This window comes from Nanorana parkeri, unplaced genomic scaffold, assembly GCF_000935625.1.
Source record: "Nanorana parkeri isolate BGI_ZX_2015 unplaced genomic scaffold, ASM93562v1 scaffold799, whole genome shotgun sequence".
In the NCBI taxonomy this organism is placed as follows: Eukaryota; Metazoa; Chordata; class Amphibia; order Anura; family Dicroglossidae; genus Nanorana; species Nanorana parkeri.
In genome coordinates, this window is record NW_017307067.1 from 398,205 (window position 1) to 411,421 (window position 13,217).

At 43.6% G+C, this 13,217-nt stretch overlaps 1 protein-coding gene across 1 annotated transcript in view; it reads right to left on the reverse strand.

The window, feature by feature from the left end:
• MICU2 (mitochondrial calcium uptake 2) overlaps positions 1-4,347 on the reverse strand; it is a 280,638-nt gene extending 276,291 nt beyond the window's left edge. Inside the window, exon 1 of the mRNA XM_018564948.1 lies at positions 4,125-4,347. Within this exon, the coding sequence (XP_018420450.1) occupies positions 4,125-4,316 (192 nt within the window). The 5' untranslated portion in view covers positions 4,317-4,347. The remainder of the gene's footprint in view (positions 1-4,124) is intronic.
• Positions 4,348-13,217: the final 8,870 nt, after the last annotated feature.

Consider the following 13,217-nt stretch of genomic DNA (forward strand, 5'->3'; position numbering starts at 1 on the left):
TACACGTTTTCGTACGCAGGTGCACCCGACTCGTGTTTCCGTTAGTATGCTCGCATTCCCAGGGTGGGGGACTTTAAATTAGCTATTGCACACAATGTAGGTCTCTCCTCCCCACTGGGAGCCAGCTGCAGCAGTCTGTGTCCCCACTGATCCCTACTGCCAATACAGACGGTGGAGATCAGCGGGGATCGCAGAGGACACAAACCGCAGAATGCATTGGGCTCCCAGCAAGGAGAAAACAGCAGCAGTCTGTGTCCCCACTGATCCCTACTGCCAATACAGACGGTGGAGATCAGCGGGGATCGCAGAGGACACAAACCGATGTTCACAATGATTCTCATTATCGATGAATCCACTAGTTGGTTGCAGCCCTATAATTTTGTTAAACTGTCATTGTATTGTACGGCTCCTCCTATTTACAGCAGATCTCATATACATGTTAAAGCTTATTTGAAAATGTTAGTGCTTGGGTTTACAGATGATGTAGCTGCATTATTCTGTCAAATATATGTATCCAAGATAATTAAACTCATTTTTATAAACTATGCTATAATAAACAACATTGGAACCCCTAGTAAAAATAATAATAATAATAATAAATAGATAAATGAATTTGATTTGAAATGCTCCATAGGTTCAAGTTTTGTTTGAAATGCTCCTAGGATCCTGTGGTAGAGCTGCATATTTCCTGTGTGGCAGATTACATTGCGGGGATAAGGGCTCGCTTTCTTGAGCATTCCATAGAAAAACAACTCCCAGAAACACCTAAAGTGCCGCCTCTCATGTCTCAAAGAGGACTAGAAAAGCAGGAAAGGTTTAGTCCTGAGCTTTATTAGGATGCTAGCGGTGGGATTATGGCTTTAAAGAAAATAGCCAGCAGCTGCCACTTCTATGTTTATGACTCGGCAAGTTTGATCCCACAAACCGAGGCTTAGAAACATCAATGAAACAAGCTTGATAATAAACACGATTGACCAGCTGAGAAAGGAAAATAAAACATAAAGCTGAGGGAAGCCTGAGATCAGAGAGGGGGGAGGGAGGGAAGGGAAAATGTTCTTTACAGTGGAGATATATTTCAGTATCAGCTCCTTTAAAATCTCACATTAATTTCCCCACCTTTTATTGTTTATGAAAGACTATCCAGTGATGCACAGGCTATAGTGGGTCCCCGCATCGCTCTCCCCCCTGTACGGGTCCCTCCATCGGCTAAAGAAGTTGATAGATATCCCATGCATGCTCGTTCCCGGCCTTGCCCGCAAGTGGCTGTGTGCGTCCATAGACACATACAGCCCTCCGGTCAGGCCACACACCTCCTCTCCGCCCATCAGGTTAACGGCAGAAGGAGCCACAGGCTCCTCAATCTCCTCCCCCGCAACCAGGAAGTTCGGGAACAGAGGTTTGCTTCTGGAACCCGCGGCGGTGACAAGCGACGTTGACAGGTAAGGGGGGGGGGGGGAGTACTATAACCGCTGCACATAAAGTTATAAATCAGTAAAATTTACTAAGCAAGGAAAAAACACTAATCTAGTGCTAATTCAAAAAGCAGTTGGCAGGAGTTTTACCGCACTTGTGTACTGACTAGAGCTGCAACCAAATAAAATGTCAAAACCGAAACGAAATTTTTTACTGTCGGGGGCTTCTGGGAAATATTAGGGGTCTAAACAGACTGGCCGATCGCTTGTATGACATGGCATCCCCCACCCCTCCCCCTCTGCTGCCGGTTATTCCGGGCTCTGCTGTCCCCCCTGTGGGCCCGGGACCGGCACAGCGGCTACTAGCACTGAGTGCTACAAGAGGAGAGATCAGCATTCCCCCACCGCTGATCTCTCCTCCTCACTCTCTCAAGGTGGAAGGAATGTGTATTACATTACTTCCACCTTTAGCTGTTATTTCTCTGGCTGCTATAGCCAGAGAAGAAGCTGGTGAAGCAGATCTCTGCTGCATCAGCTTCTTTGGGGGTCCCAAGGTGACATTAGGGGTCTTAGAGACCCCTGATGTCTCCATAAAGAGGACCTGTCGCTGTATACAGGCAGTCCCTGGGTAACGTACAAGATAGGGACTTTAGGTTTCTTCTTAAGTTGAATTTGTATGCAAGTCGGAACAGGTAAATTTTTTAAGTGTACAGGACTACAAATTCTAGTAATACTTTCTACAACAATGCAGAATACCATCAGCTTTGTATAATGTTGCTGGGATTTGTAGTCTTGTATAGCTGGTGGTATTCAGCATTGCTGTATAATTATTATACAGCAATGCTGAATACCAACAGCCCAGCTGCAGTCCCCCAATCCCCCCTTTCCCCCCAAGCCAGCCATCACCCATACACTCCCCAACCTCACCCAACACATGCAGGCTGCAGCACATCTTCTCCTGCGTCCTTGGCAACCAGTGGAGGGGAGGGATCACAGGAGAGGGTCCTCACGATGACCCATACAGCAGAATGTGGCTGCCTGGCGGTGCCTGCATAGTCTCGTATCGGCTCCGCCAGGCTAAACAGTTCTCCTAAATGACAGGCAGATGCACAGCCGCCTGTGTGCATCAGATCCCCGCACAGCCGCCAGCGTCGGTACATACAGCTGTCCCTCAGTGTCACAAACTTTACTGCAGTTCATTGTAGTAAAGTCTGTGGCACTGAATGACAGCTGTATGTAGTTGTGTCACTACACTGCGGGACCCACGGGTGGCAGAGGCAAGGTGCGGGACTCGGGAGCCGCACTAATTTTAGGGGGGGGGGGGGGAATCGGACCTCAGTTCGTAAGTACGGGTTGTTAGTAAGTCGGGGGTTCGTAAGCCGGGGACTGCCTGTATTGGCTATCACATAGGGTGCCCCCTATGTGATAGCAATCAAGTTAAGTGTAAAAAAAAACTTTTTAAAAAGTGTAATTAAAGAAAAATATATAAAAAATACCTATAAAAACGTAAATACGTGTCGGGTGTGCCTATGTGCGAAAACAACGGTTACGTCGCATATGTTACATATCGCCGTGAACGTTGCAGTGAGTGCAATAATTTTAGGCCCATCAATCACTAATAACACTAAACTGATGAGCGGTAAAAGCTTTTAAAGCGTCGCCCATGGCCAATTTTAGACATGGTAGTTTTTTGTGATTTCGCAGGCATGTGCAATTTTTAAACTTGACATGTTTGGTGTCTATTTACCCGACGTGACCCCGTCTTTTATATTTTACCAAGAAATTGGGTAATAATAAATGTTTTATAACATAACGTAGGGAAAACAGTTTTTTTTTTTTTCAAAATTTTCTGAACTTTCTTCGTTGTACGGTAAAAAATAAAACCCGCAGCGGTGATTAAATACCACCAAAAGAAAGCTCTATCTGTCCCCTAAAAATGGTATAAAATTCATTTCAGTACAGCGTTGCATGACGGAATAAATGTCAGTCACAGTACCACAGCTCTGAATACTGAAAAATGGCCTGGCCAGGAAGGGGGTTTAACACCCCGACCGATCAAAATTCGCAGTGTGTGGGTCTGTCGGCACCCTGTCAGCCGGCATTGCTCAATAAGCTGGTCAAAGGAGCTGGCTGGAAAATCTTCAATCGATCAGAGCCGGCAGCCAATGAACTGCCCGTTCTGGTCGGGTATTCTGACAGGGGTCAGGAGCACCTGTCAGAATACAATGTAAACAGCGGGGATTTCTCAATCGACACACTGTTTGTGTTTACGGAGGAATCGGCTTGATTTTTTTCGTTCATCCTGCGGGTTGAACGAAAAGAATAGATCAGTGTATGGCCAGCCTCCCCCAGCACCTTTGACAGTGAAAGGAGAAGCAGAAGATGGATGTTCTGGCCTCTCTCTGTAACTCCGCTCTTTCCTCCTATCAGCAAGTCCCTCATTAGCAAGTGAGCAAGGCAGCACAAATGACTGGCTCATTGTGCTGCTTTCCCCTCTCCCAGCCTGAGCTCTGCTGTACAGGGGATCTTAATATGCCCAGGGTAAGTGTACAGGGGAAGGGGACAGACAGGTGCAGATGGAGGAGTGTAATGGACTGGAGTGTAATGTTTGTAAACATATGGAGAAATAGTACAGGACAGCCAGACTTCAGGCTGGACGGTAGCCGCCATGGACCACAATACCCATCCAGCGATAACTCTCATGCCCCTCACCTGTGCGCAGACCGTCATTAGTCCCGCTGCCGGCTCTCCTCTCCCCTTCACCAGCCACAACCCTCCGCACACCGCTCCGGCCACCGCCACTCCAGCCAAGCGAGCAGCGCTCCTCCCGCTCCTCAGCCCAGTGCCCCCGACAGCCCCCAATCTAGGAGCCAGGGTGGTGAAAAATCGTCTCCAAGCCGCCATCTTCCCGGAAGTGTCAGCTGTCACAGGTGACCTGTTTAACGTGAGAGGTCAGCGCGTCAATGTTTGGTCACGTGACGTAGACGGCGCTGTGCGGCTGCTGACTCAGAGATGCTTCTCGTACAGTGATACCTATCGCTGCAGGTTTTCTATAGCTGACACACGGCGAGGTCCTCACAAGTTGCATGATAAAATGTTTATTTGGCTTGTTTTTCAGCCCAGCTTTGGAGACATGCATGCACCTTCTGAGAGGTCACAATAGGCAGTATTCATAGCTGAACTCCAGGCACGCAGCTGAATACATAGGGGGGAGTTTATCAAATCTGGAGCAGTTGCTCATGACAATTAATCAGCTTCTCTCTTCAGCTTGTTCAGTTAAGCTATGAAAATGAAAGAGAGAAGCTGATTGGTTGCCATGGGCAACTGCTCCAGATTTTCTCTGCTCCCCCTCATAGAACAATTACATATAAAGATTGTTAATCTGCCAAAGGATTTGTATTTCTGCCCATCCAGTCCTGACATTTACACAGCTCTATCACACAGCACAGCCCTCCCTGGCAGGAAAAAGACCGTATTTTTCTCAGCTGAAGTCAAGTAACATTAACAGGTCTTGTCCTTTTCCAAATATTTGGATAGACAGTGAAAGGGAAAGCAGCAGACTAATGATCTTATATTTGTCACCCTGCCCTCTTCTAACCATGTCCCTTGTTATTACATAAGCACTGCAGCACAACTGATTGGGTCCTTGTCCTGCTTCTTCCTCCTCCAGTCTGAGCTCTGCTGTACAAAAATGAATAAGGCGCTGATACCAAATCCCTTAGAGGTATACACTGCTTGTATTTAAAGCAGTACTCCGGGCAACATTTTTCTTACCCCTTGCAGTGAGGCTACCCCTGCACCTTGTCAGGATGGAGAGTGGGTACAAGCAGTCAGTGATCAGTGAGTGTTTGTAGGTAATTGAGGACATAGTATGTTTACTGTGTCCCCAATTATGAATGAATGGGAAGTGATATACATCCCCTCGTGTTTATTCATGATTGTGGACATGACAAACATACTATCTCCACATGTTATGAATGATTAGGAGCACTCAGCATAGAGGATTCCTGTACATTGAAAACAGGGGCTGCAGAAAAAGAGATTGTGGACTTTGCGTCCTCAATTTCTTTTTCTATTTTAAAAAGGGAAATATCAGCGGTCGGTTTAGATGTTTAGATCCCAATATTTCCCTGAAGCCCCCGATAGTAAAGTTAAAAAAAACAATATTTAATTTAAAAAAATAAAGTATTACATTTTTTTTTTAAAGAAGTTTAGAAAAAAGTAAATTAAATATTTTTTTAAATGTTTACAAAGGCTGGAAGAAAAACTTTTGGTTTCAGTTTCGGCCTGACAGTTTTTTTTATTTTTGGTTTTGGTCAGAAAATGTTATTTCGGTGCACCACTAACAGAAACTCTTGGAGCGACAGTCTTCCTATGTACCTCAAAGGACTCAAAGAAATGGATTTTACGGTGAGTAAAAAAATCCAATTTTATGATATCTTAAAGAAGCTCGAGGCATTTCAAAAACGTAGCACCCTTGCAGTGGGAAGACCCCCACGCTGCAAGGGTTAAGTGCTTGTTTTTCTCTAGGGGATGGAATAAAGCAGTTGATACTCAGTCCTGGCGGGCTGCTAGACTTGTCCCCACAGCCTCTTCTCCCCCGGGCTCTGGTGGTCTAAGGACCACTGACATCACATCTTATTCAGGTTCATTGACATGCATTAGACAGGAGGACGCCGGGGGACATTCCGCACAGGGAGACAGAGGTGAGTGCCGACTGCCGTGGAGCCCATAATCAGGTCAGTGAATATACTTTATTCCATTCCCCTGGAGTTCTTTAATGAATATAGAGCTGAATTATGATTTCTTTTTTTTTTCTTCCTTTTTTCGTTCTATTTGTTTTCGGGGTTTTTTCTAACTTTTTAATCTCCCGCCGGTCGCCCCCCCCCCTGCGACGCGGACGCTCGCAAGGGCTGGAAGACGGATTCCGGCATCGGCCGGAGGACACAGTGCGGCTCGAGGGACAAGGTAAGAGACGCGCTGTGTATTCCCGAGTGTTGCTCAGGGTTACCACTTATGGTAGAGAAAATTAACCCCGAGCCACACTCGGGAATACCAGGGAGGTTAAAGGATGAGATGAGTTGTAAGTCCCAGCATGTCCTCTCCTGTTATAACATCAGCAATGTAATAGGAATACATACTAGAGTTAGTTTTGATAATACAATCACATTTTGCGTCAAAAAATCCCTTTATGTGATGAGTGCTGCCTTCTGTCTGCCCATCACTTCCAACAACTTCCTGGATTCCCAGTGTGCTTTGTGTCTCTAACCCTGCTGCTCGATGTGATACAATCTCAAGTCTTTCTCAAGACTACATATCCCATCATGCTTTGCTTCCAACATATGGTCTTTATCCTATTAAAGTGGACCTATGGTCAAAAACTAAATATAAATATGTAGTTCTATATTGAATTTTCATACATTGTATCGCACTCCTAATAACCATATCCATCTAGAGGTTTGTAAATTTACCAAATGAAGATGTCCATAGGATGTACTTCCTCAGTGCAGTGACACAATTTCACTTAGCCCTGTAAATATGTACTCCCTCGTGTCACAACTCTCACAGAGCCTGCCTTCTGAATTAAAACTCAACAGCTAAACAATGTAACATTGTCATTGCTTGCTTAAGGCCAGTATTATTTAATAATGTGCTAGGGTGCACAGCATATTAGCACATTATGGCAGACTTACCTGCCATACCGATCCCCTCCAGCGATGCGCTCCTCCCTCTCTGGTACATGATGTAACACCAATAATGAATCCAGGTCAAAACAAATATACATTGCCCAGCAAAGTATTTCTTTACATTTTTGTCCAAGCATTACAGTCATTGTGTTTCTGATCAGCTAGCTACAACTCTCTCAGCTCGGCTTCCCTAAACTTCCTGTCCAGTGCAAGATCACAAGGGACAGAGCAGTCTCCAGAAGCCATCCATCTACTAGCTAGGAGAATGGTGCAGAGCAAGACCATCTTTAATAGTAATCGGGCAAGATTTTGATGATGGGCCCCCCCGCAACCCTCCCGCCTGTTACTGGTGCCATTCTGTATTGCTGGGATTTGTGGTCCTCTATAGCGGGTGTTATTCTGCATTGCTGTATAATGTATTGCTGTGATTTGTAGTCCTCTATAACAGGTGTTATTTTGCATTGCTGTATAATGTATTGCTGGGATTTGTAGTCCTCTATAGCTGGTGTTATTCTGAATTGCTGTATAATGTATTGCTGAGATTTGTAGTTCTCTAAAGCTGGTGGTATTCTGCATTGCTATATAATGTATAAATATGCAAACTAACACCAATAGAAACAATGACAAAGCTCTCCTTATGTGCGTGTTAAAATGCATAGCTGCGAACGAGCCCTAAAAATAATAAGCTTTCATTGTTGAAAAATATCTAACGTGAGGGGCTGGGGAATGTTTTTCGCTCTGAGGGTTTTCATCACAGCTGCTGTCTTATTTAAACATCAGTAAAGCTCCAAGATTAGGATAACCATACAGCTTTATAGAAGGCAATACTTTATACTGCTCAGTATATCTATTTTTAAGTCAACACTTTCTTCCTTTCTTAAAACATTACAAAATGTAATCTCCTTACATAATCATTCATGTAAATATTAGTACTGGATTCTGTAATCAAAGAGGACCTCGTCTACAACAACGTGGATCTTAGGGGAGGTTGAAATGGATTTCTTTTATTTGTAAAAGAATTAAGTATAAAATCTGCTAATTCTAATGTAAAGTATACATTTCTTACTATAATCCAGTTACTGTTGAAATACATATCTTGCCTCAAAAAGGATTTGTGGTTCTGTTCAGCCAGTCTTGGATCCAGACAGCATAGGTAGGTCAATGACCTCAATTTTCTCCACTGCAGTTAAGCAGTGCAGTTTGGTCATCAGTCTGTGCTCCTGTTAGCAAGTACCTAGTGTTAAGCTGGGCACACACCTTACAACCATCGCAAGACTTTTGTCTTGCGATGGTTGTAAGGTAATTAAAAAAACGTACGATCTGCCCATCTTGGACAGGCAGATCGTACTTGCGATGATCGCAAGCCGCGCCCCCCTGAGGGGCGGGCTTCCGATGACCGCAATGCCGAACGGGCAGTGTGCGCTTGCGCACACCGGCCCGTCCGGCTTTTATCTTACGAACATGCTACACACCCGCCGAACATCGTACAATGCTCGGCGGGTTTTCAAACATGTTCCTAAGATAAAAGTCGTGCGACCTTACAGTAGTAGAGGTCGCACGGCTTCCACACAACATACGATAATCGTACGATCGTGGGATTTCCCACGATAATCGTACGATTATCGCAAGGTGTACGGGCACCTTTAGACTGATAACATTGTGTAATATAGAAGTGCCTGATTGACTGGCCCTGTTCACACCTAGGCATTGAAGCTCGAACCTACAACATGCTCAACACAAAGAATCCAATTGTGTTCTAGGTGTCTAGGTGCTAAGATAAATAAGTTATAATCACATGATCCTTGGAACTGATTGTTCTCTGTCACCTGTCTCTTCCTCTGCTGAAGCAATGGTATGTCCCTTGGCGTCCTCATATCGTATACACTGAGGCTTCAGGGACCGGTCTAAGAGCAAGCCATCTCCAAGGATCAGGTGAGTATAACATTTTTATTTTAGCACCTAGACAAAAACAAGCACTTAACCCTTGCAGTGTGGGATAGCCCCACTGCAAAGGTTAAGAACAGTTTTGTCCGGAGTTCTGCTTTAATTCTTTCTGATCCAAGCAACTCAGGGGCATGGAAGGGTGAGTCCTTTCCCTATTGTTTATAATTTAGGGCTCATGCATACAGCAGTAAACAAAACAGAATTTTTATCAGTACAGCCTTTTTTTTCACATTTTGTTTTGCAACTTGTGCTGCATTCAAAATTGTAAAATCAAAATGAGAAAAGCTGTCTCTGAAGTCAGTAAGTTCACACGTCTGCGCATACCACATAGAATAATGTAAACGCATGTACATGCCTACTCATGTAAGAGCATACATTCAATGGAATGGCATGGTAGTAGAATTTGTGCAGATGTTTACACGTGTATACATGCATGAAAACATTTTATTGACCATTTTATGCATTTTTTTATGCAGGATCATTCTGCCAGCCTCTGCCAGCAAGATCATGCGTACATGATCAGTAAATTGATTACCGCTGTGTGCATGAGGCCCTAAACTACAAGGTGTCTCTCTCATCTAGGAATGTTAGAAGTTTTTTCTTCATTCACTCAACTCTAGGTAATTAGGAATTCTTTTGCGATACAGAGAGTAAAGTAAAAACATGAAATGGGGGGGGAGGAGGGCGGTGTACTTAGAGAAGTCAGTATAGGAACTCCTTCAAATGTATATATGTATGTATTGGTTTAAACATAAACCCTTCCTGAATGTGAAATGTGCAATCATTTAGAAAAGAAAAACCTATAATTCCCATTCCTACAATCCTTCTTGATACTAGTGAAAATTATAGGCTTTTCGTTCCTAATGTAAAAACTGCACTATACCATACCAACCAATCAAAATTCTTTTACACATCTTACATCATTAAACTGTGATCTAGTTGCCGTGGGTTACTGCACTATGCACATCACCTTTGTTCTTTGCACTGCCCTATTAAATAGGCACGAATGACAGAAACAAGAAGAAAATATTTGGGTTTCTATATGGTGCTTGGCAGTAATGCTGAACAAGTTCAAAAGACAAGATCTGCCCCTTGAGTGGCCAGCACAAATCCACACACACATAGAAATAAATGTACCCACCCCGCCGGCTGGTAGCCTCTTGCCATGCATATGCTGGAAATGAAAAGCACACCCTGAGATTTCTGCTTAATTAAAGTAGAAACTATGTGACCCTGTACAAATGCTGCTCTTTCTTGGAGCAGGCTCTGAAGTTTTCATGTCACACCCCTTCCAGATAAAATTCCTTGTGGGTGTCAAGAATGTCAAGTGTTGGGGCATTAAAAGATGAACTTTATAATTAGTTACATCTATTGCTCAATTGGAGTTATTTGTGTATCAAGAGTTGGCATGAGTTGGACAAAGTCATCTTAAGCACCGTAAAACCTCAAAGGCAAATTTCCTTATTGTAAAAGTGTTGCTGGTAAGGAGCAAGGAATATCATTTGCCATATACAGTATTTATTCATTTGATTGGAAATAAGATAATAATAAATGGAGAATATGACTTCTGCCAATGCCGAAGCCAGCTGCCCTTGTATAGTGACCAGCACTTTCCCCAAATACTTACCTTTACGTAATTTTCTTTTCCTGGTGCCTATACATGGCAGAAAAGTTTTCCCTCCCTTGTAGCTAGTTTTAAGAATGGTAGGCCTAGATTATGGTCAGACAATTATAGAATTATTGGCTCTTGGGGGTTGGTTATAAGTGGAGCACCAATCATAGGTACTCTGTCATGTATAGGCACCAGGAAAGGAAAGGTAAGTATTCCCTTTTATTTGCATGAAATGAACCTGTAGTGAAAACACATGTATTATTTATTATTGGTTTTTATACAGCGCCGACTATTTACACAACTCTTTACATCAGTCCCTGCCCTCAAGCAGCTTACAATCTAAGGTCCCTATCTCACACGATACATAGAAGGGCCAATTTAGACAGGAGCCAATTAACCTTCCAGCATGTGGGAGGAAACCTGAGTACTGAGAGAAAACCCACGCATGCACAGGGAAAATATGCAAGCTCCTTGCAGATAGTGACCTGGCCGGGATTTGAACCAGGGACCCCCAGTGCTGCAAGTGTAACAGAAGATGTATTGTTGCACTCCTTAACAGAATTGATGAGCTGCATACTTCAGGGTAGTGACCACGGATGGCGCCGTGACATACATGTCATTTTCAAAGGATGTCACCAGCACACCATAATCTTTGTGTAATCAGCAAAAGTCCATTTATTGAAAAACAATTGCCATTCACATGCAAGAGCTTTCGGGGGCCGCACGGGGTCCCCTTCGTCAGGCTCAGAATGACAAAACACCAAAGTCCAACACCCATTAAATAAACATACATGGTCAAACAAGAATGTAGAACCTCCCCCCGACATCCTGTCACTTTGAGTTCCCGCCAAACGAAAATTCCAAAACATACATAGAGTCAGCATAGAGCAAAACGGCGTGCACCGCTGTCATGGCCGTTATGCAGTGAGAATACCTGTCAGTTGCCATGTGAAGTGAACGTCCAACCAGCTCAGATTCACTTTTGGCTCCACCCAATCCACGTGTGCATGCACAACGTGGTACGCAGGGTGTTCCGTCCGCAAACCAAGGCACTGAAAGATGCAGATGTGTATGTGCAGTGTGGAAACCAGGGCCATCAGTGTTTACTCACTCCTGGCTCTAGTGGTTATTGTGGCACTGTCAGTGAATAAACATAAGCATGTAATGTTAGTAAAAAATGGGAGAAAAATATGGGTAAACGTACAGGAACAGAAATCTCGGCTTGTTAGTATATACAGTATCTCACAGAAGTGAGTACACCCCTCACATTTTTGTAAATATTTTATTATATCATTTCATGTGACGACACAGAAGAAATGACACTTTACAATGTAAAGTAGTGAGTGTATAGCTTGTATATCGGTGTGCATTTGCTGTCCCCTCAAAATAACTCAACACACAGCCATTAATGTCTAAACCGCTGGCAACAAAAGTGAGTACACACCTAAGTGAAAATGTCCAAATTGGGTCCAAAGTGTCAATATTTTGTGTGGCCACCATTATTTTCCAGCACTGCCTTAACCCTCTGGGGTATGAAGTTCACCAGAGCTTCACAGGTTGCCACTGGAGTCCTCTTCCACTCCTTCATGACGACATCACGTCTGTGAGATACTGTACATTTCAACCTAGCAGAAAAACAGTAATAAAGGTAGAAAAATCAGAAGCTACTGTCACTTGTGACTCACATGAATGAACTTACATGCTGCATTGTTCTACATAGATAGTGGAACAACTGCATCTACATGTGTGGAAAACGGTATAAAACTACCAATGCATATATGAGTATCACCGTGATTCATAAATGGTGGAAAGAATGTATCCACATGCATCATGACCTGCATAAACCTGCTTCCTTAAAACTATGTTAGTGTATAATCACTGTTTACTTATTTTACACAGTGTGTAATGTCTACAGTAATCCAACAGTGAATCTGAGCTGGTTGGATGTTTGGTTCCCATGGCAACTGACAGGCGTTCTTACTGCATAATGGCCGTATCAGCGGTGTACCGTGTACTCCATGCTGATTGTATGTATGTGTTTGAATTTTCGTTTGGCGGGAACTCAATGTGACAGGATGTCGGAGGGAGGTTTTACTTTCTTGTTTTATCAAGTTTGTCTATTTAAATGGTGTTTTGTCATTCTGAGCCTGATGAATGGGACCCTGCATTTGAATGGCAATTGTTTTTCAATAAATGGACTTTTGCTGATTACACAAAGATGACGGTGTGCTCCTGACATTCTTTGAAAACCCCAGTGCTGCAAGGCACACATTGACATATTTAATTCCCAATTGTGAGTGTTTACCACATATATATGCTTGCTTCTCCTGCAGCCCTTCCATGCATTGGTCACTGCTGATTAGGATGGAAGGACATTGCTTCCCCTGGTGCAGTTTAGCTTATTAAAACCATTTAAAACAGCATGTACCAACTACACATAAACAAAATGGGTGATGGAGGCTCGACACGAACCATTTTGTCTGAAAAAATACATCATCAGGTGCTCAGTTACCATCTTTTCCTTCCATGTGGCTTCGGAAAACAAACCTTTGGATGCATTGA